The sequence below is a fragment of the Sphaerodactylus townsendi genome, linkage group LG03 (genome assembly GCF_021028975.2).
Source record: "Sphaerodactylus townsendi isolate TG3544 linkage group LG03, MPM_Stown_v2.3, whole genome shotgun sequence".
NCBI classification, from domain to species: Eukaryota; Metazoa; Chordata; class Lepidosauria; order Squamata; family Sphaerodactylidae; genus Sphaerodactylus; species Sphaerodactylus townsendi.
In genome coordinates, this window is record NC_059427.1 from 125,309,184 (window position 1) to 125,333,201 (window position 24,018).

The window sequence follows — 24,018 nt, forward strand, 5'->3', positions numbered from 1 at the left end:
ACTTAATAAGATGTGAATACACAAACTTATATTTGGTTGTATGTGTGCTGAAAATCTTTTTTAAAAATTACATCCTTGGGGCGGAACATACTTAAAGAGAAACTAGTTGTGCTTGCAGGTGCCCTCCAAAGTACCAATGGAGTCCTTTGCTGCCTGTTCTGGGAGACAAAGAGCGCTGGAGGGATAACCTCATAAAGGACATTACTTGTTTGTTGTAACTGGATTCTAAATTAAAGATGCTGGACACCTTCCGGTGGACAAAGGTGGACTTGGGATACCTGCTCCTCTTCATGTTGCTAGACAAAGTACAGTCTGGTCCCTTGCTAGGACAGGCCTCTTGCTGCATCAGGAGATACTAAGACCCATTTGCCCGGACGACATATAGCAGAATTTATTGGGGTTTTCGGTTTATTGACAATGACAGACATATACAGACACAAACGTGGTAGGTAGCCTTCAGAGCTTGCATTGCCTACACATACAGATGTACAAAGTCACCCAAGACAGAGGTTGCTCCAGAGCAAAAGGAACAAGTATATCCACAATGCAGGCACAATAGTACTGCCACACACAGGATGGCTGGTTCTTATTTGAATGAGCATTACCACTTTGCATATACATAGCACAGCAACATTGTTCATTCCCAATGCCAGTAACTACATTTCCAGTATACCCCTCTCCCAAGGCCAGTGAGCTAGTGACTGATCAAGGACCCCTTCAAGAGGCATGGGACCACTCACCATCCCATGTGCCCAGCAGGTAAAGAAGCCCCTCGCCAAGAGGCTATGTTTCCATGTGTGCAAAAGAGTATCTGGAAAGCCGGCACCCAAGGAGGCACTATCCATGTTCCATGATTCTTTTCACACTTTAAAAAATTTGAACAATACAGTCACTGAAGTTGCAACTTAAAGGGGAAGAATAGAATTGGGTGGGGGAAGCAGAGCTTTTTAATCCTCATGCTCCTATTGAAAATCATCCTCCACAAACTGCTTTTGTGGCAGGTGTAAATTTACAGATATAACAACAGTTAAGAGGATAGTGATTTTCAGCAGGTAAACTGCACAATGGTGTTAGTATACCACTCTGTGTGTGTGTGTGGGGGGGGGGGGGGCTTATCAGGTCTCCCTGCCCACATGCTAGCCTAGAAAGGTGATGTTGGCACAGCAGAGAGGCCTTCTCTGACAATCGCCATATTCACCTAAAGAATAGTTTTCCGGTTCTCATGTTCGCAGCCTGCACTGGGTAACAATGGGAAAGTGTTTAAAAGGGTTACATTTCCTCGCCTGTAGTTGGGATACTGAGCCATGTTGGACAAATACAGATAAATGTGCACATTTTACATCAACATTTGTTTGGAAGCTTTCTTTGCAGAATGAGATCAGGATTTGGAGGGGAGAGGGGTCTGACAAATACACAGGAATTGGCTGATAGCTCTGAACAAGTCATACCCAATGAGCTAAAAAGAATTGCACAGACCGTCTAACTATTTAGCAAAAATTGTCAGCACATTCTCTGCCTTTTTGAGGGCTAAAAACGTAGCTTTCGAAAAACAAAAATCTGAGATTTTCAGGAGGCTGTTCAATGCTGACCATGGCACAATATCGAATGAAGACTTTCGGAGCCCTTAAAGATGGTACAGCATTCTTTCCTGAACAGAGCTTGATTGGTTCTTTCATGCCCAGGCTGGCACAAGGCATCCATGTGACCCACACAGTGAAGTTCACCCATGAAAAACTGCATGCAGACAGACTGAGCTGCGAGTTTCACACAGGGTCTTGCTGATGGAAACATGGAAAAGATCTTGAGGAGTCCTGCCAGCTCCAGGCAGTTTGGGAAAGGGCACAGTTTCCAATCACATGTCCCACTGAGTGTATCCAAGTCCATGTCCTGGGCTGTCATCTGCCCTTCTTTCGCCACACTGTGTTTGCCTCAGGGGCAAGGAGTGGGGCAGGTGGCTAAGCTGCTTCAGAAGTTGCTCTCGGCCATGTCAGGGAACTCAAAGCAATGGGGTCGCTCGCCTAGTGCCAGGTTCTCACTGGCACTGCAGCCTGTCCGCTCGAGATACTGGGTGCTGGTGTGCACTGTTCCTTGGCTGCGGCCTAGCCCATTGAGGTAGCTGCCAACCAGCTTGTGCTTCTCACAGGTGCTCCCGCCTCCATTGCGAGCGTTGGGTGTGTGGCTGTACGTGTGCTTGTACTCCTCTTCTATGTCTCGGCCAAGCTTCCAGCGGGTCCATTTCTTTATCAGCTCTGACTGCACCTACAGAAATGACACACAAAGCAAGGATGTAGGTAAGGGGTTTTTTCAAAGCTCCGCCCCCCCGTTTGTGGTTTTTTTGGTATTTTTAAAATGTTTTTTCAGTTTTTGGCCAGCAGGGGGTGCACTTTTTAGGCTAGCAACACCAAAATTTCAGGGATTTTTTTGGGAGACTCTCCTGATGATCCCACTCAGGTTTAGTATTTGGTACGTAGCTGCTGACCCAAACTTCACCTAAAAGTCTCCTAACAATACCCTGAAAGTTTGGTGCTGCTAGCTTAACAATTGCACCCCTGACAGCAGGCACCCCCAAAATTTCCCCAGATTCTCCTTTTAAATCCATCCCCTTCTGCATGGATTTAAAGGGTCCCCAGTTTAAACATTGAAAGTGATGCTGTTTCAGAGTGGGGGATAATCCACCCCAAAGCAGCATCACTTTCAATGTTGTTTTAACTGGGGACCCCAGGTTCTCCCTTTAAAAGGAGAATCTGGGCTCCCTAGTTTAAACACCATTGAAAGTGATACTGTTTGGAGGTGGATTCCAGCATCATAGCAGCTGCCTGGGGGGGGGGGGGGCGCTCAGATTTTGCACCGGGCTCCATTTTCCATAGCTACGCCTCTCCCCAGAGGGAAGGGCAGAAGGGACTGGCGGCTGGGAGCCCAGCTGGTGGGGAAGGAGGGGCGGGTGGGACAGGGGAGTCTGCCGTCCCTGGCCTCGGAGAGCTGCTTTTATAAGCACTGAGGCTGGGGGTGGGGCTTGGGGAGGCGTGGCCACGCCTCCCAGGGGCAGGTGGGGGTGTGGTCCCACCCCTCGAACCCACCCCATAAAAATCTATATCTACGTCACTGCAAAGAGGGAAACAATGATAGGGGCTATTTAACTCACAGTCCATCTATGACAATCCCACAACCCCTGCATCCGACATTCTGAGGGCCAAACTGCCCATTACATGCTAAACTGTCTTGGATCGAGCGTAGCGTTTTTGCAGATAAAGCATTTCTATGTAAAGAGAACAACTTTCCTGTTTCCCATCTGACTGCAGCAAAAAATGCTTCCCAAAATTATGTTCTTACAGAATCCCTTGTCAGAGGTGAGAGGTCATCTCAGAGGTCACTTTGAGCTGCAACTGTGAAGCTGGGGAGAATGGCAAAAAAGTTGTGCTCCATGGATGGAAAGAGTTCTGCCTGTAGAAATGCTACGTCGATCCAAGCGGTTGCTTTTTGTATTGAAAAGGAGCTTTGAGAGCGTGGCTTTTAGTTGAGGCATAACAGAGGTAGGAGGACACTTAACCTTTTCTATGACTTCCTCCTTTTTATACAACCCCCTCCTAGAAGACATATTTTCCCCCCTGAGATTACAGAAGCAGAACTGACTGGAACCCTGCAGAAGCCACGGAGAGGAATTGCAGCGGGAAAGTGTCAGACAGGAAAAGGATTAAGCATCCTTCCCTCTCTTGGTGGCTGAAAAGCATCTGCTGCTTTTCACTATAAGAACAGCTTTCACATGTGCAGTCTGGCCATAAATATTTTAAAGGATGAAATGCATTCATTGCTCATGACTCTGGCAATGCTTCGAAAAAGCAAGTCCAGTTCTACCAGTTTCAGTTATAAGAGCAGCATGGGACTTACCCCAGGCTGCCATTGCTGTTCTGGGGAAGCAGGAAGGTGGCTTGTCTTCTGTGCCGGGCCCAGTGCAGGTGTGTGGAGTCAGCAGAGGGCCAGGGCCAGGATGTGCATGGCCTTACATGGCTGCGCGAGGCGCTTTCAGCCTCTCTCTGGCTCCTGACCCAATGGTCTTCCTACCCACCTGCCTTTCATTGCATGGTTCAGGTTGTATTTTTAAAGTTCTGTTCCAGGTACTGTCTTTGTAAAGATGTTCATTTCTTCTTGCCACAGCTTGGCAGGTAGCGCATAAGGACGGATCCTTTTTGGGGGAGGCCAAACCTGTGTGCCTGCCTTCCCATTACCGGGAGCCCCCAAGGGGCCTTGGGGGTGGGGTGGGCCTTGATGCTGCATGCCCAGGTGATAGGCTGCCAGCAGGCTAGCACCCCCAGGCAGCAAGGGGAGATCCATCCAGTGGCCAGTGCCCAAATGGTTCCCATTAGCTTGCTGCTCTGATTCCCCCAGCACTAAGCTCGAGGAATGGTGTATGTTGGGTTCAGCAGGCATGATGCCCAGCAACAGGAGCTTCCCCCTATGCTGTGCCTCAGCTTCCTAGGCCAATAATAAATAAAACTGGGCTGTGGCCAATTTCATACTACAAGAACGTTGCACAGCCCGTTTAGTCAGGGACCAGTAGCCCTGTCCTCCCCTTGGCCAGCAACAGGCAACAGCTACAGCTCTGCAGCTTTAACTGTATCCATAACTAAACAATGTCTTTCTAACTGAGGTAAGCCATGCCATCTAATTCTGTTAGCGTTTGCAAAGGACTCGGTTGGATCCTGCAGTCTGGCTTTCTACTCCTCACAGCAGCCATTTCTGACCCCATGAAAATTGATTCCCAGGGTTATAATAGGCATAAAGTTAATAGGCATGTGAGTGGGAAGCTGCCGTAGGGAGGGGGAAGGGGGAGCAATAGGTCCCTCCTGCCTCTTGTACGTGTGGAGCTTCAAGTATGGAAGATGCCAGGAGGTGCAATTCTTCCCATTCCCTTCTCCACTGAAGCTTTCCAGCCTTCATGGCCACTACTCCACATAGGTCCCACAACTCTGGGAATACACTTTCTCAGGGTTGGAAATGGTTGCTGGCGGAAGGGAAAGTCAGGGAAACTGGGGATCCTTCTGTGGATCATGAATGGTTCTTGCACTGGATCCAACTAACCATGTCTTGGTTGTCCAGTTCCAGCTATGCCTACAGTATCTAACAATTGAATATAGATGGACCATCTGGTCCCGCAAGTGAGCCATTCCATTGGCAGCCAGTGCCCTGTGTCTCTTTTACCCCGCTTGATACACACTTACCTCTTTGTTCACAAAGCAGTAGAGAATGGCGACCAGCATTCCCTGGTAAGAGAAAAGAGTTCATCAGAATCAGCTGATTATCTCTGTAACGACCAATGGTGTATCAACAGAAAATGGAACCCGGGGCAAGAACAGAGTTTTCACCTCCCCATGGAGCCCAGGGCAAGAACTGAGTTTTCCGCCCCCCAACCACACCTGCCCCCCCCCCCCCAATGGCCTCCCTGTCTTGGGGGCTGTCCTCGGGGAGCCATCTTGTGTTCCAAATCTGTTTTGGTGCACCTTTAACTTTTTCTTTTACTTACTTTTCGCTGGTGCAACCCACATGTGGGCCATGCCTGCCTGGACCCAGTCTCCCGTGGCTTCAGCCACCACTGCACAATCTACGGCGGTTCCCGAGAACCCTGCTGGGTGCGGCCAGCCCACTGACACTGGCCTCCCCCCGCTCCCCCTGACATAGCTGCTGACCCTGTCTGGTCCTGCCGGCCCCTCAACAACACCGGCCCAGCCCCGGACAATGGGTGACGCCCCGCCCCAAGGCCCCGATGTGGCCTGGGCCCCGTTGAGGAGCCAGCAGGGCCAGTAGCCACGTCGCAGCTGTGGTGGCTGGTGATGGCTGGGGTGCCTCCTCCAGGGCCTTGCCACAGCCCATGAGAACACAGCCAGACAGCCACAGCCTGAGGCACCTCCCTGGAGAGGCTGGTAGCGGCGAGAAGGTGCGGGCCATGCCGCCAGGCCCTCCAGAAACTGGGGACAGCCCTGGACAGTGTGAGCAGCTCCCTACCTCTTCCTTAAGGGCGGAGGCCAGCATCAGTGGGCTGGCTGCACCCGGAAGGGCGCTTGGAGACGCCTGTGGATTGTGCAGTGGTGGCTGAAGGAGGCAAGGTAGGCAGCAAGAAGAGAGGGAAGAGAAGACACACAAGACTTCTGCCCTTGGGGGTGGGGTGGGCCTTGGTCTCACTTGGGGGTGGGGTGGGCCTGGTCTCACTTGCTTGAGGCCCCCAGACTCCGACACGGGGAAGGAGGAGAGGTGTGGGGGGCGATTTTCTGCCTCCCCACGTGACTAAACGGTCACCGCCCAGGGACATTTGACTCCATGGTACAACCTCTGGTAACAACCTCTTTCCTCTGTCCTTTTGGATTCTGGAAGAGCCTAATGCTTTAACTGCATGTTACATTTTCTCCCATTATCATTAAAAAAAAAGGTATCCACCCTTTTTTCAGGAGGAGAATAGCTAAGGGCATTTCCCTCCACTTTTCCCTGCTTTAAAGATGTTATTCTCTTTGAGGAACAAATATTCATAATGTTGCCACTGTTGAGGTAAAAACTGGTCATGGGTGACTTTTTTTCAATGGAAAAACAGCAGAAGGTTAAAACCTCACCCCCCATTCTCCCCCTCAAAAAAAACAGCACTCAGAATCTGAATGTGGAAAAGAAACACAAAGTCCCTAAAAATGATCATACGGGTGTTTTTGTGTCTCACCTGGAAGGAGCTGAGGAAGAGGTCAAAGAAGAGCTTGACATAGCGCAGTGTGCCCTGGGCATGTTCATCAGTTACAAAGGCAAACACCACCTCATGGATACCCAGCAATGGGATAAGTGTCAGTGTTGACTTGGCCAGCCTAAATGAGGCATTAGCTAATTAGCACTCATCACAATGAAAGGACACCATCATCCAGCAGCCAATCAGAGACCATTTTGGGTTCCTTACTTAACAGAAACATAAATTGGCTTATGGGCAGGAGGGAAATGAATTTGAAGGACACCTAGCCACCCCACCCCCACCCCCAGATGACCAGTTCAGAGATCCACAAATCAGTGTGCCAGCTACAAACATTCTAGGACGCAGTAGAAGAGATTGCAAGGACACCCCTGACCTGAACAGACCAGGATGACACTGCCACTATTGGTACACAAGGCAGCTTTGAATGTTCTTGAATTGGAACCCATGGCATTAAAGTGGCAAATGCCCAGTACCGGAATTTGTAGTCTGTGTAGCGCATCTGGTGAGCACGGAGCTTGGAGACCAAGATCTGTATGATGCGGATAAAAATGAAGAAATTGATCTGAAAGAGAAACATTGCAGATGAGGGGTGGAAGAGGAAGCCGTGAAGGCGAGTAGAGCGTTGTACATTGTAATGATCCTGTAGATCCTGGGGACATAGATTTATAATGGAATATCATGGATATTCTTCTCAATATTACTGTTATCCATTCTTCCTACATTCATAGTAGTTAACTTGGGCTCTTTTTTTAAATGTTATTTTTTATTGTATAGTATAGTTATATAATAGATACGTGCTATGCTTTTAATCGGACTATACATTTTCCCCCTTTTCTCCCTCCCTCCCCCCCCTTCTTCTTTTTCTGTTTATTCAAGCAAGCAGCAGAAAGTTCATTCTTCATATTCTTTGTTCCCATATTTCTTCGTTAAATCCGGCTTCTCTCATCCTTTTCTCAAAGATTGACCATATCTTCATAATGTCTCTTAGTTTGTCTTGCCATAACATATTTTTTGACATCATCTCAAAAATTTCTAACTGTATTTGTTCCCAAACATATTCCAACCATTTTGAGATTGTCCATTTCTGTCTATCTTTCCATCCCAATGCAATCGCCGTATGTGCAGCTCTAATCATAATTTTGTACATTGGTCCATAACTTCTATTCAAACTTAGGCTCTTCTTAATCTCTCATCAGGGCACTTAGCTTTACAAGTCTATAGGATTACGTGCTCCCAGAGCATTTACTGCACTCCTGGCATGTATGCCTGTACATAATTTATGTGAAAAGAATTGAAAAAAGTAATCTGGAGCCTATGGGGTTAAACACTGAGGAACATTTCAGCTGATAGAAGGAGGGGTAATTTTCACTGTTCCCTCCTCCAACTGCAGATTGCTGAAATACCTCTCATGATGTTCCTGGAGCAGTATTTCGGGGGGCATTTTGGGTTGCAGTGGAAGGATAGAGGTGGGGAAGTCATACTCTGCCAAATGAAATTACTTCCATCAGTGGAAATTTTCACTGAACCCAACCCTGAATCAGCATTCTTAGTATTGCCTATGAGATAATAAATAGTGCTAGCCTGAGATATTTTCAATGTTTACTTAATAACCAACAGTAAAGGAGATTAGAGGTAGGAAAAAGGTGCCTCCTTTGGAATCTGTTGGCTGAAGATACTGTTTCCATGACCTTTTGGGCTAAAGGCTGTCTCTGAAGATGGGGGAGTTCTAAACACGGCAGCAGTTTTCAGCCACGTCACAGATGTGTGGGAGGCAAACAAAGGCTAGACAGGACTCACCAAGATGGCAAGGAACACAGGGAAACGCAGGATCCACCAGAAGCCCATATTGTGGTTGGTGCTCCAGCATCTAAGTTAAAGAAAGGAAGAAACAAAGGAGTGCGCCTGATCAGTCTCGCCAAGCACTCCCTTGCCCAAGAATTGTTTGTTATGTGTGTGGTACAGTGTCCCTCCAGAGCACTCAAGGTTATCACTGGCTATATTGCCAGAAGGACTACAGACAGGTTTACCACCATGTTGCACAGTGGTCACATACACTGACCTGGAATACTGCTTGTTGGAACTTACTGAATATTTTCATAAAGAAATTTCACTACCATCCATGGCACAATGAAGAGAATGGGGGCACCTATGAAGAGAGGAGACAGAAGGATATATAAGCAAGAACAGAGAGGAGGTATTTCTGTTCCTCCACCTTAAAGCTACACCTTCCCGCAACTCACAAAACGCAACTGGGAGATGGAATTGCAGTGCCCTGAGATATCATTGCAACCAGCTTGCTTGGGCTATTCAACCTCCAGACATTAAGCCAGCCCAGGGGCGAACCTAGGCAAACTGGAGCCCGGGGACAAAACCTGAGTTTGGTGCCCCCCTCGCCGGGCGAATGGGCAGCCACCCTCCCCCACCATGAACAAACAATTATTTTTTGCACCAGCTCACAAAACACCTCCCACTCCCAGCAAAACATACATGGCTCTCTCCCCACCAACTCTTTTCCTAATTTCCTAATCACAACAACCCTATGAGGTAGGTTGTTAGCCTGAGAAACAACTCCAAGCCAGTGCAAGTGGGTATTAAGCATGTAAACCTCTCACAAACCACCCCCAGCAAAACGTTTACCAAACAAATGTCAGCATCATCTCTCACAAAACACCTCCAGTGGAATCCACCTGCCCCAAACAGCATTACTTTCAGATGGTGCTTAAACTAGGGAGCTCCGATTCTTCTTTTAAATCCACCTTAAAGTGAGAATCTGGGGTCTCCCGGATTAAAAACAAAATTGAAAAGTGATGCTGTTTAAAGTGGATCTCCCTGAAACAACATCACTTTTGAGGGTTGGAGATTTAGATAGAAGAACAAATACCCAGATTCAGCCAAGAATCTGGAGGCAAATTCTGAGCAAATTTGGACAAAAGAGGTGTCAATTATGTGTCCTGCCCAAATATGAACAAATGTGAATGCACAAGGTATTTGCTTGGGCTTTGGGTGCGGAGAGATTATTTTTGAGGTGATATTTTTTTTGGCCTGCAGGGGAGGGCATTTTTAAAAGCTAACAGCACCATGATTTCAGGGTATCATCCCAGAGACTGCCCTGATGATACCACCCAAGTTTGGTGATGTTTGGTTCAGGGGAAGCAAAGTTATGGGCGGCCCAAATGGGAATGCCCCCCATCCCATTGTTTTCAATGGGAGCTAACAGTAGATGGGGCTACCCATTTGAGGGACCATAACTTGCTCCCCCAAGGTAACATCCATAAAGAATAGTTAACAGATGATACCCTGGGAAATTTTTGAGAGGTGTCACTAGCTTTAAAATACACCCCTTACAGGCACCCCAAGAAAAGTTGCCCAAGATTCTAACTTTGTTTTTTGCAGTGACTTTTACTCCATTGCTTAGCCAATGGGGGAATTTCTGCAGAGAGCAGGCTGCACATTTTCTGAAGATAGAGGCACCAGACTTTTCAAAGGTGGCTCAGGAAGCCCTCCTGGTAAAAGCGTATCCAAGCATAGAGACGCTTTGCTTCTGAGGGTTCAATTTTATGGGCCCCCAAAAGGCTTATTTTGGTTCCATGCTCCTGCCCATGAAGCCTGCGAGGCTGGAGTTCTCTCAGAACTCTCTCAACTTCGCCATCCCCACTCCAGAAGCAAAGCTCACCAAGCTTGGATGCTATTACCCAAGGCCTCTTGGAGCCACCTTGAAAGTCTGGCGCCTCTATCTTAAAAAATTATTGGTCAGTGCTTACACACACTCAGAAATTCCCCCCAAGAATCTGCCAGGCTCTTCAGCAAGTTCTATGGTGGGAAACATTATTTTTCTCACCACTTAGACTGTCGAAATAGAGACTTTCTGTTATGCCCCAGCTGGTAGCTGTGGTAGAGGTTTCAACAGGTGGCAATGTGGTAGTGGTCTTACTCTTTCTGAGTGGGGGGGCACTAAAGTTTGCACTGGGATAGCTGAATGCTGTGGGCATCAGGTTCACCTTCAACTTGGTGCCCCACAGCAGCATTTTTAGCAAATTTGGTTGGTTCCTTTTCAGGGAAACTCACACCAGCAGCCCTGCAGGAAATGCCCCCACCCAAGAGCAAGACCCCTACCACGAGGTGCCTCCCATTGGAAACCTCTTCCACCACAGAGCCATCTGGAGCATGGAAACAAAATAAAGCCTTTTGGGGGCCCATAAAATTGAACCCTCAGAAGCAAAGGTCTCTATGCCTGGATGCTTTCTATTACCAGGAGGGCCTCCTGAGCCACCTTGAAAAGTCTGGTGCCTCTGTCTTCAAAATGTGCAGCCTGCCCTACACACTCAGAAATTCCCCATTGGCTACAATGGAGCAAAGTCACTGCAAAACAAAGAATCTTGGGCAACTTTCTTGGGGTGCCTGTAAGAGGTGTATTTTTAAAGCTAGTGACACCAAAATTTCAGGGTATCATCTGTTAACTATTCTCATGATGCCAGCCAAGTTTGGTGAAGTTAGGTTCACAAGGGGAGCAAAAGTAATGGTCCCTCAAATGCGGTACAGCCCATCTACTGTTAGCTCCCCATTGAGAAACAATGGGGATGGGGGCACTTCCCCTCTTTGAGAGTCCATAACTTTGCTTTCCCTGAACAAACTATCCTAAACCACCTGGAATATTATCATCAGGACAGTCTCTGGATGATACCCTGAAAATTTGGTGTTGCTAGCCTTAAAAATGCGCCCCCTGCAGGCCAAAACGTGAAAAACACTAAAAAATTTAAAAATCACACAAACGACCCTGAAATGGTGGCGCCCCCCACGTGACCAAATGGGGGGCGCCCGGGGACATAGGGTACCCCCTGTCCCTAGGCAGAAACGCCACTGAGCCAGCCTAAAGACAAGACAGGGCCCTCCAAGCTGACAACTGGGCCTCCCCAAAGCCATCATCAAGAAGGTATTTCAGCTTTCTCTGCTTTGCTCCTTGCAACTGGTATAGCCAAACAGCAAAAGCAGTTTAGGCAAGACATTAAAGGGGCAGAGCCGAAGTTGGGAATTTCCAGGCAAGACCTGGAAATTAATTATAATTATTTATTATGAAACAGCAAGCTGAAGTCAGATACACACATGCTGAACGTAAAACTGGGAAGCATATCCACTGACTACGGTAGAACCCTAAGCTAGATTGGATATGCCAGGGTTCCGGTGACCCATGGGTGCCATAATACCCACTGGCACATCACCTAGCACATGCCAAGCTTTTCAAATACTGGTCAGAATCATTGTTAGCCAGGGCTTGTTACCACCTGCCTTCATTCATGTCAACAGCTGCAAAAACAGCCACCAAAAGATCCGGAGGACCTGTAAGCATCGGGGCTTCCCTTAGTCAAGATATGGCTCCATTCCCACTTCAAACTTTAGTTCCTTTTGTTCTCCTTCTCTCTCTGACTTCCTTTCCTTTCTTTTTATTCCCCTTCTGTGATTCTTTTGCAAAGTGAGGAGGGAAGTACTGTGCTTGGTGATGTCTCCTGCAGCCGTCCATTGGGCTTTGACTCCACTTCTTGTGGCAGCCATTTTAGGGGGCCCTAACCATCCCCTCCAAATTCCAAAGGTGCCCAAAAGCTCAAAAAGACAGGGACCCTGGAATATGATGTGCACATGATAATTCTGTGTGTAGACAAAATCATTCTTGCAAAGTGTCTCCCATCAGTTCGTGGCTAAGAGTCAGATTTCATGGTGTTCTATATTTCTACTATAAACATGAATTATGTTTACAAAACTTTGATCCCAAGAAAATAGCAGGCAAGAACTAATAATCAACACTGAAGAAGTTAATTTATTTCCATGAAACAGGCATAAAATCAGGGGGCTCATCCACTTGGACTACTTGGACATTCCACATTTGGATACTCAAACTGGACTGCATGCTTTGAAGGGATAAAACTGGAAAGCATATCTACTGATTATTGTAGAACCCTAAGCTAGATTGGATATACCAGGGTTCTTGTGACTCATGGGTGCCATGTTATTTAAGACTATCTGGAGCATTATTGTAGCCTATGATATAGTTTGTATTATTTTTTACTGTCTCATTTGACGGCGCTTCGATGGAACCATCATAGTCAACACAAAGTATGGACATAATTTTTTTCTGTCCCACTGTTGCCTTTGTTCAAAGATGCTTCTAGCACTTCAGAAACCTGTATGATTGGAGAGCACAGAAAAAGTGAGCATCTGTACAGCCCATGGTCACTATTCTATCAAACTACCACTGAATCGCTGAAACACTATAATTTGCACACAGCTTTAACTGCAATGCAATGCACAGGCCCTTGTGGAGATGCTATTCCTTAGAGTCAAAGCAGACACTGCAGGGGATCTGTATCTTTTCTGTGCGTCTCCTCACTACTCCATAGAAACATCTAGTAGAAGAAGATGAAGGCCACAATGTCAGTATACCTGGATTCTTCCCCCTTACCTCCTTCAATTAGTGGGCAATTAAATGCAGGGAAGATGGCATCCTCTGAGGACAGTGATGGCATCTCAGCCCCTCATGTAATTTCTTTTACTAAATGTTATTGGGCAGAGACAGAAATTTGGGGCTGCTGTTCTTTGCAGCAGCAATGTGTCCTTCATAATGTATGGATAGTCCCTTGCCACTCTAGCAGGTCATGTTTACCAACCAGGGACCAAATGTGATATTCAAGCAAAGAGCTTTCCTTGGATCGTTTTAGAGAAAAGAAATGCAAGGGCTGGGAGGTGGCCTGAGGGTGTGATCTCACAAAAAGCAGATAATTTCTGGGCAATCCAAGCTTAGCAGTTTAACTTGGTAGTACAAGAATAAACCCTAGACCAAACTAATTCAGGAAGGTGCCAGGTATCGGTTTCATCTTTTTAATCCTGCATGTCATGCCTTTTCCATCAGTGTGTGCTGTCAGCGTCAGATTCACAGGCTCAGTCAACCTTATCCTCCTCTGGTTCCTCACTGCCCATCTTTCATTGTTATTTATGCCCTAATATGCAGTGTGGTCTGTGCAATTCTGGAGGAGCCCTCTCTCATATTTTGCTCAGGTGAAAGACTGCACTGTTGATCCCTCGTCCTATTAAATACCTGGGCATTCATATACTCACCCCAGCCGATGCAGAGGTAGAGGGTGAAGTAGCTCCGTTCAGAGAAGACAGCCAGAACCAGCAAGTTATGGAGGTAGATCCCCTCCACCAGCAGCCAGCAGTAGTTGGCCACAATGCCGTACTGCATGAACACTGTGGCTGCACGGCATCCTGCAGCTGCCTAGGGTAATGGAGAGGGGTCAGAAAGAGGAAGTTCTGGCGCTTTCAGCAAGACCCTCCCAAAGACATGAGATATGAATATGACAGGATCCGGGGGGGGGGGCTCCTTCCCCCCATTCCCCTTGCCTTTGTGGGTGGTGCTTTCTTTGTAAAGAGCTACCCGTATAAAAGATTCAATCCTATGGAGTGAGGCAGGAAAGGAAGCTTTCAGAAGATTCAACAGCGCAATTTGTGCAAAATTTATTTCCTCTAATCCCACTGAAATGACTGTTTTTAGACTGGAGTAGCTCTGCATAGGATTGGTGTCAATTGTGTCCTGGACAATCCACAACTGCTATGAATGCAGTTTTGTTTATTCAAGCAGCCTAGAGAGAACGAATGGTGGGGATTCTCACATGCACTAGTGAATGGGAGTCCCAAACTGGTTGTTATTTGTGCTGCCTGCTTTTATGGAGTGATGACATGGCTTCATTTGGACTATAACATAATCCTGAGACCTGCGTTCAGTTCCAAGAAAGGGAGCGCGGGAGCATTTTTGTGGCTTTGCATTGTTTGTGGGCCTATGTTGTCCATGTGGGCTGAAACACAGCAGAAAGACTAAACATATGTTCTCGCCAGGGTAGCTTTGACAATCACATTATATATTGACTGAAGCAACCACTGATGTAAACCACGTGTATGAAAATGTTACTGGTCCATGCTATTTGAGTTGCTGACGAATCAACATAATGAATCCAGGCAAAAAAATCTGAGCAAGGAGGACAAGAACACCACATTTATGGGACGTGACACTCCCTGCTTTATGATGGGGGAGGGGAGGGGAGGGAGGAGATAGGAAGCAAAAGTGAAGCATAAAGGGTATGTCACCTCGTCACTCAGCCAGACCCGCACGCTGTAGTCGTCAATCTTCTCGTTGTAGCGGGTGTTGAGCAGCGTGTCAATGATAAGCACCGAGATGCCCTTCAGGATGAAGGAGGCGAAGAGGTTCATGTGGATGTAGTTGCGCATGCAGTGCAGCTTGCTGGAAAGCAGGGAGCCTGTCAATGCCTGTCTGGCAGCAAGCAGTGCCCCCTCCCAGACCCTCCTTCCAGTCCATGAACCTTGATAACCATCTCCACCCCACCCCAACACCTCACCTGCTGTGCTTGACCTCACTCCTTCTTCCTACACATTATCTCCCCTCTAGCTCTCAATATTATCTATGATTTGCACCTGCATTGGCCCCTTCCTGCAAAATGGATATCAGTCGTTCACTGTGTGGACTTCATTGTTTATTGCATGTAATATAAAGTTTCACTGCATTGCTCTCCAGTCTGGTAATCTAGCTTTGTGACCTGAATAATGTTGCATTTTTAGCGAGTTGTCCTCTACTTTTGTTTGGTTGCAGGTATTATACTGTTCTTGTTTTTAGTCTCAATGAGACAGGCAGACCAGAAAGAAAGAGCAACATGGGTAGGGAGAAAGGGGTACGAGGATGCTCCTGATGAGGAGAGCAGGGAAAGTTGCTGGTGGATCACCCAGAGCAGGTCAGCAGGACCCTGCTGGCTAAGGCTGCTGTGGGAACGATCTGCCTACAGCCTGACTTCTCTCCTTCACATACTCTCTGCTTCCAGAAATCACTTGCAGCCTTTCCATTGGCTCTTGGGGGAAGAAAGACAAGTAGAAACTGGGAAGGAGATAACTTGGACTCAGGCCTGTAGTCATGACTGTGGAAAAAGGGACTGGACCCCATTGGTCATTTGCCATGCCCCCTCCCCCCCTTCCAATCAGCACTAGGATTGGTGTGAAACCCATCAGGAGTCTTTCAAGTGTAAATTCTCTATAGATAAAAAGGAAGGAGCTAAGAAGGTGTGAATCCTATGCTATCGTAAATCTTCCAAATGTGAATTCTCTATGCAATTGGCTAGAACAGAATTAGCAGTTAATAGAGCTGAAGTGCCCTAAATTAAAACGCCTGGGCGGGTGGGGGTGGGGGTGGGGTCGTCACAGGACGTCTGAAACTCTTTTGCACTTTTCTAACTTGTGTAATCCTAGATCAATTATATGGCTTTCCACCATGTATCCGCCTTGAGTCTCATGTACAAAATTGGTTAATAAATGAAGCACAAATAAATAAAGAATAAAGAAAATAAATAATGATGGCCTGATCACCACTGTACTCATCCCCCCCCCCCACCCGAAAATTTTCTGGCTAGGGGCCTGCTGGGGTTATAGAAGGGTTCTTGGCACCCAGGATGGCTGTGGCTGCTGCTGATCTGTGGTAGGAAGAGCAGCCTCAGCAGAACCATCACGTGCCCAGGAAAGACACCTGGCAACGCTACAAAACTTACATCATTGGAATCTATCATGGGATGAATGAATGAATGAATCATGCTTAACTAAGTGACCAATTGTGCTAAAAGTGTGTTTGGAAGTGGGGGAAGGGTTATGTTTTTGGTTTGCTTCAACGTCCTTGCTTGTACGTTTCAGTTCCATTGCACCCTCATAAAACAGTGTGACTGAGAGATCACACTGTTTTAATAGGGTGCAATGGAACTGAGAGATCACTTTAAAAGAGTCCCTTCAGATGCCTGAATTTGACCAGGAAATGACTTGATTAATTAACTATAGATGTTATTGAAAGACTGCCTGGAGCCAGAAGGAGGTAGTTTTGTACTGAATAGGACTTACTCCTGAGAACTTTGATTTTATTGCATGGGAACAGGACACTGTAGGATTTTAATGGGGATTTAATGCAGTATTAAGTAGGGTGCAGCTAAAATTTCACCTCCAGCTGATTGCTGAAGAGTAATCTCTCAGCAGCACAAAAAGAGTCTCATTTGGAAGCAATCATAGAGAAGAAACTATGGACCCAGTGTTGGTTCATGGGTGCCTTTCCCTGCATTTTCTTCCACTGACACTGCCGTTCCTTAAATTTTCTTCCACTGGTACAGCCACTCCTCACCCAAACGTATGTATTCCAAGCACAAAAACTAACTTATATATGTCCTAGTTTTCAGTGACTGTCTGAATTCACAGAGGTACTTTCCACACAGGGACATTGCATTCATAGTTTTCCCATTGCTGCTGCAACTGTCAATACAGCACAGTGACAACAGGGTTTCCACCAGGCAGGTGTGCCTGTAGTTCCCCTCTGGGAGATGCACAAATGCACCATGATGCTGTGGTGAACCAGGAAGAAAAGATGCTTGGGATCAGGATAGAATCCAAGACAAATAACCTGCATGGAAATAGCCAGGGTGGGTTTGTTTTCCTACCATAGGAAATAATTGTTGTCTGTTGCCTCATGGAAGAGGGTCACAAAGTTTTCTGGCTTAACACTTTTCATGTAAACATTTGTTGCATACACTTGAATACAACGAGAATCAGAGTACAAGTTGCACCTGTCATATGACCTGGGCGTTACATGGGTCTTCTGTCACAAAACGATGTGGTAAAAACCATCTTGTAATTTAAAACAATCCCATAGAATGAACCAGCCTGAGATTTCTCTAATAAGGCCTATTTTTCTAATAAATAAACTATAGGACATATAATTAATCTCTCTCCAAAATTAACAGAAACACCAATTGTTTGCTGTCACTGATATTAAAAAGCTTTCCCCATGTGGTGTTAACTGATGAGCAAATGGTAGTGATAGACTTCTATGCCACTTAAAAGATGCCTTTCCCCCAATCCTAATCTCTCCACCCACCCCCAGTTCAAACCTCCAGGCACCTGAAGCCTAGTAACACAGCCAAGGCGAGGAGCAGGGCGCAGAGTGACACCGAGTAGCCCACTGTGTACATCACCTTGAAGCTGCCGTAGATCCTCGCAAACTTGTTCTGGGAAAGAAGAGAGCAGAGGGAATTTAAGGGACAAAGTGCTGAGGCCTGTGGGCTGCTCACTTATCTGAATGGGAGTAGGTAGGACGTGTGAGAGGTGAGGCAGCCCGCAGAACTAATTTAAATATTCATGCTCACTTGTTCTAGGATGGTATCATTGTCCATCATACACTGACGGACATCCCGCAACGATTTCCCTTCAGGACTTGTCACCCATTGGCCATCTGGACCACACTTCTTGAATACGTAGCCATGTTTCACTGTGGGGAGAGAAAGGATAGGTTGCGTAACTGACTGGGCCCCAGGTCAATAACCTCACTGGCTCTTCTCCCCAAACCTGCTGGATGTTGCATTTTCATACTAACTTTCCCTGTCTCCTGTGTCTTTTCCCCTCTAACCACTCACACCAGCACACCAGCCAAATTATCCTTTGCGTGTTCCCATCCCCTTTTCCACTAGAACTCAGACATATCCTTCCTGTTTCCCCATCCAAGGACATGAGCCCGTCCCAATCCTTTTCTCCTTCCACTGCAATTACCTTTATCATACCAGGGCAGGAACCAGGGGCAGGAAACACTGACGGTGGTGTTGGGCTGGGCATCAGGCCAGCATGAGTACTTGTCAAAGGTTCGGTTGCAGACCAGCTCTGTCGAGAGAGAGGCAGGGGCTATGGATGTGCATGTGTAGCACAGGTGGAAGCATCAGGTGAGGCAGAGCATTTGTCAGGGATGCTGACTTCCTTATTTATTTCAATTTTCAATCTTTCTAAGATCCCTTCTGCATGGGCCAATAAACCCAGGCCAGAGACAGGAAAAACATGTTCCGGGGTTGGGCAGGGACGGGACGTTGCACGGCTCCCACCCCTAAAGTGAGGCTGCTCTGGGCTATCCCCCTTGAAATGGGTTATTCAAAAATCATGCTATCCGCAATTCTTTGGTTTTAATGTGGGTTGCAGCCACTCGCAAGCGAATGTCTGCCCTGGGAAGCACTATACTCAAGTATGCCTTCCTTTTTAAAAAGTCCCTGCCTCACCTGACTCAGGTCCCAGCACTATGATCTCAATCCAAATTCAGGGAAGCATGTGTGCTGCAGCTTTTATGTTAAAGAAATGTTGCAAAATCTAATCACAGAAAAAAACCCAGGCCTCTGTGTGAAGGCGCGACGGCAACCCGCATTGATGCCACAGACTCTGTTCGCTGCCTGCACAGAGGCATGCGAACATGCCGACAGGTCAATGGATTGCTTTATGTCGACTGCAACCCACTGTCCTTTTGCTGTGCGGAAGGGGCCTAAGAAAGATGGTTTGGTGTAGTGGTGAGAGAGTCAGATAAGGATCTGGGAGACCCAGATTTGTCTCCCTGCTCTGCCATGGAAACCAGCTAGGTCATTCAGGGCCAGTCATACACTCTCTGCCTAATTTATCTCACAAGGCTGTTGTGTGGATAAATTGGAGGGGCAGAGAATAATGTAAGATGCTGTGGGTTCCCACTAGTGAGAAAGATAGAGTATAAATGAAGTAAATAAAATAAATAACCAAGACATTAACAGTGCAATCCTAGGCAGGTATATTTTTATGTCAGTTGAAGTCATTGGGTTTAGAAGGGTTAGCTTAGGGTTGCACTGTAAGTCAGTGACTATTTTTTAAAGTAAATCCCTAATGCCCCTACAAATGGGGGCCCAAGGTGGCTTACAAAATCAGGAAGCCATCTTAACAAAAGAAAGCAAAACAAAATTAAGAGCAGCACGATAAAGAATGATCACTGATGTCTTAGTATGAGGACTATCCAACAGAACTTGACATTGGATAACATGTGTGGCTCTAGGCCCAATGTCCGCATACATGCACTGGTCCACATACACAATCATTCATGCCCTCACAGGCCTCACTTTCTCACTGCCCCCAGTTGTCATTTGAGATCCAGTAACCAGGAATGTTTCTAGGAACATTTGTCCAGTGGAGAATAAATTGTCTCTGTTCATTTGTATGTGCTAATATGCTTCTAGCATCAGAGGCAGCCGCCTTCTTTCCCCAAAATATGTGTCCTCCTTTTCCCATTTCCACAGCCACTGGCGTGAACCTGGTCCCAGCATGCAACTGCTCATTGTCTAGCAATGAGACTGACAAAGGGCAAAAAACGAGAATGAAAAACAACAGGACAACGGAACAGACCCAGCAGACTCTCTGACTGTCTACCCACCTCATGTCTCATTTCCCTTGTTCATTCAGTGCACTGTCAAAAACAGAACCCAACCTGCAGGGGCACATGACTCACCAGTAGGCGGTGGCAGGAGACTCATGTTGTGAAAGCATTCTTTGCTATAGGCCTTCCAGTTCTCAACGAGGAAGTCCATAGTCTGGGCTGAGGGTCCCTGTGGAGAGGAAAAGTCAGTGGAGACTATGGCTGGCCCCACACATGTGTATATCAGACTCAAGGCAAGTCTGGGAAGGAGACCAGCGTCCTTACCTGGAGGCACAACACCAAAGGCAGAAGGATACTGAATAAGTGCATTTGGGACATCCCTCTGGAGGGCTGCGAAACCGCATTGGGGATGCTCCTGGAGCTGCTGTCTTCCTGCAGAAGTTTCTGGCACCGGCTTAGCAAGAAACCTTCATGGGACAACAAGGAAAGAAGGGGGGGGGGGAGAGAAAGCTTTCGTTAGTCCCGCTGCTCCTCTGCCGACTCCAGGTTTCACTGCTCTGTCTCCAAGTTTGATGACGCAGTTGCCTAAGAGAGGGTTAGCTGGGTTACATCCAGATCACCTAGTTGGTGCCAGCAAATTACGAATGAAAGAAACCTGTTAGGAGTGGGAACATGGCTGCTGCAGCCCCCGCACAAGTCAGGTGGCTGCTTGGCATTTTGACCCTGCCTCTGGTTGGTGCTGGGGGGTGGGGTTCTCTGACCCACATTGGATCCAAAGACACGCAATTGAGGGGGCTGCTTCACATGCCAGTCTCTGTAATTAGAGCCTGTTTTGTGGGGAGCTATTTCAGCGCTGGGTTTGGTTCCATGCCAAATGCCCGGTGAGATATGATCCACTATGATGCAGCGAAGGTTGTTATTGGTGGTGGTGGGGGCTATTATTTTCTTATTTATCTCCTTGAAGCAGCAGTATAACCGAGCCTGTACAGATCTCCCCTCTACAAACAGCTGTTAGCCCAGGTTTGCAACAGTTGCCAGGGACCAGCAGTGACCCGCACAACTGTGCCAAAAGAAAGGATCCAGAGTCTGTACTAAGCTGGGCTAACAGGTGACCTTCACAATTGGCCCAGTGATGTATGGATGCATGCTGGGGGAGGGGGTAGTTTGCAGACCTTGCTTCTACCCTGAGACACTTTGCCCTGTCTTGGCTGAGCTGTGCTGAGTGAATAGCCTTGCTTTGAGGATTGAGGCGCAGCAGCGGTCTAGATGGGGAGGTCCCAGGTGCCAGGTGAGTGGGGAGCAGAGGTAGTAAGAAGCACCGGAAATGTTGTATCTGGGAGCCAGAACAGTCATGGTGTCAAGGTAAGAAGTGCAGAAGCTGTGCTTATCGGAGGAATCAGCAGACAGCTATACAACGGGGCAATTTGCTGGCTGCTGTGTGAGCATGCCTTACAGGGGCAAGAGGAGCTGCATGTAGGGTGTACAAGAGAGGGAAGGTTGGGACACCAGAAAAAAGGGCATTGTGCAGAGTCCTGTGGCTTGCTGAGCTGGACAGACACCCTGGTGCCTCTGCTCCTGGGCTGTAGTTTGCACATTGCTTCACTCTGACACGGGCTGTGCTTGTGCCACCAGGGACTCTCCTTTCTTGGAGCAGAAGAGTCAGTCACTCCCCTCTTTGGCTGGTCCCTGTCTAGGAAAACATTTCATGGGGGCAGGAACCACCAGGGAGAATGTGGTAGGCCGGCTTCTGCTCTGTTTACAGCTCCTGGCATGGCCCAGCTAAGGCTAACAAGGTTGTTAATCATTAACACCCTCCAGGGATCTCTTGGCTTCAGATGAGCCTGGTGACAGCACTGTCTTCCCAATGCACAGCAATGGCCCCATGGGTGAAAGCTGTGCTGTGTCTCATGGGCGGTGGGGCAATGCCACTGTGTCTGCAACCCATCCCGGATAAGCTCAGATTCACACAAGAACTAAATCCTTCGATCCCTCTCTAAGCTGGTTAAAGGGCTCTTGAATAGCATTGCAGTATTCTTGACAAACAAACCATTCTTGCCAGGTGCTTTGGAACAACAGGCCGGATGTGGCTGGGACTGTACTGGGATTACTCAAGTGCTCCTTCAGCAAACCCCCTCCCCAAAGTGAAAACCAGTTGACCTTACAGTTCCAGCCCATTCTCTAATACTCACTGAGTGCTAACAGCAGGATCCCTCCAGGAAAAGATGGTAGAAAGAAGCAATACTTTATTCCAGGGCAGTGAGCTATTGAGGAATCCTCTTTACACTGGCTATAGGTCTTCTTAAATGGGGCAGTGAGAATAAGTGTATACCTAAGAAAATATCCCAGGCTCAGAGAATGTATATGACAATTGCTAGTTACCAGTTCCTACTTACCATGAGACACTGTACCCAGAGGCGTAGCTCCAAGAAGGGGGGGTGCGCAACACACCAGAGGCGTGCCCCTGTGGGGGGTGTTCCAGGGCAGGAAGGAGGCATTCCAGGGTGGGACGGGGGCGGAGGATGCACCAATTCACTGGGCGCTTTCCTCCCTTGCTACGCCTCTGACTGTACCTCTGCCTCATAGGGCCATCAGTGTTATGATCATCTGATACAGATGGTGGCTGTATACATATTATTCCAGACATGGGATTTCCTTTGCATAAAAGAGGTGCTCATGAGATATGAAATTAATAGGGCTATGATGGACAACAAATCTCATTCATGCCCCTTAGTTGTTTTTTTTCCAGACTAAAAAACCTCAAATTCCCGAACATTTCATCACAAGATAGGTGCTCTAAGACCCGGAAAACTTTGGTTGCTCTTTTCTGCACCTGTTCAGTCACTACAATTTTTTAAAAAGACACTGCAATCAAAACAGGACACAGTATTCCTAATGCAGCCTCACTATAAATCTTTACAAGGGTGTTATAATACTATTCACTGTATTTTCAATTCCTTTCCTAATAATCCCTAGCATGGAGTTCAACTTTTTCACTGCTACAACATAGTGAGTTGACATTTCCATCAGACCATAAGTCAAACATCTCTTTCTTGATACATTCAGATGCCATCACCAACAGATATTTAAAGTTGAGGGTTGTCCCAGTACACAACGTTCCATGATTTCACTGAACTTTGTTTGCCACATTATTGCCCAGGCACCCATTTCGGAGGGATCCTTTTGGAGCTTCTCACAGTCTATTTTGGTTCTCCTTACTATCCTGAATAATTTGGCACCATCCCCACACCTGTCCTCTCTGCTACCCTTCCCCAGTTCCTGATAATTTATGAGCAATTAAATAGCATCGGTCCCAGTACTGATCCTTGGGGGACTCCACTGCTTCTTTCCAATCCATTGCAAGTACTACATTTACTACTGCCCTCTATTTCCTATCAATTAACTAATTTATAAGGCAATCTGCCCTCTTATTCTATGACTCTTAAGTTTACCCAATAGTGAATACTATTTAAAAGCTTTTTGGAAATCACAGAATCATAGAGCTGGAAGAGACCCCAAGGGCCATCAAGTCCAACCCTCTGCAATGCAGAAACACATAATTAAATCTGGATATGTATTGCCCACTGGCTCACCTGTATCCAAGTTAGCATTTGCAAATAGTTCCAAAAGTATTAGAGTTGCCAGGATTTAACCAGGTGAGAATACATGCACTTTACAATTCCTTGATACAGTGATAGACAAGGCAGTTATGGTTTCCACCTGAAGATCGGTTGTTCACCTCCTCCCCTGCCCCCTTTTGTGGCAAACCCAGAATACTGTTTGAGCTGTTGGGAGGGGCAGATGATAGGACTGGAAAAGAAATGGCCAGGAGAAGCCATGGCTACCTTTACCTTTCTCCTCAAGGTACACAACTGCTCTGAGAGAGAAAACCCTACTTTCAAATTTAATTGAAAGTGTTGTTGTGCTGGTGGTCCATAGTGCAATGCTGAACATAACATTGTCATACTGCGTTATCTGATAACCCTCCATTCATGTATCCACGTTGACAAAAGATGAACTACATAGAAATAGTTGGTAGAATGTTAATTCTCCCTGTTGCTTGCATTTAATGACT

General features: G+C 47.0%; 1 protein-coding gene across 3 annotated transcripts in view; it reads right to left on the bottom strand.

Moving 5' to 3' along the window:
• Positions 1-365: 365 nt before the first annotated feature.
• Positions 366-24,018, bottom strand: part of GCGR (glucagon receptor) — a 48,635-nt gene continuing 24,982 nt past the window's right edge. For all 3 annotated transcript variants that reach the window (XM_048492180.1, XM_048492178.1, XM_048492181.1), the window contains 13 exons: positions 20,271-20,413; positions 20,079-20,175; positions 18,344-18,451; positions 17,944-18,065; positions 17,699-17,805; positions 14,849-15,002; positions 13,823-13,982; positions 8,804-8,864; positions 8,516-8,585; positions 7,192-7,280; positions 6,698-6,836; positions 5,217-5,258; positions 366-2,259 (listed from right to left, as the gene is read on the bottom strand). In XM_048492180.1, coding sequence (XP_048348137.1) covers positions 1,966-2,259; positions 5,217-5,258; positions 6,698-6,836; positions 7,192-7,280; positions 8,516-8,585; positions 8,804-8,864; positions 13,823-13,982; positions 14,849-15,002; positions 17,699-17,805; positions 17,944-18,065; positions 18,344-18,451; positions 20,079-20,175; positions 20,271-20,324 — 1,497 coding nt within the window. In that variant the 5' untranslated portion in view covers positions 20,325-20,413 and the 3' untranslated portion in view covers positions 366-1,965. The remainder of the gene's footprint in view (positions 2,260-5,216; positions 5,259-6,697; positions 6,837-7,191; positions 7,281-8,515; positions 8,586-8,803; positions 8,865-13,822; positions 13,983-14,848; positions 15,003-17,698; positions 17,806-17,943; positions 18,066-18,343; positions 18,452-20,078; positions 20,176-20,270; positions 20,414-24,018) is intronic.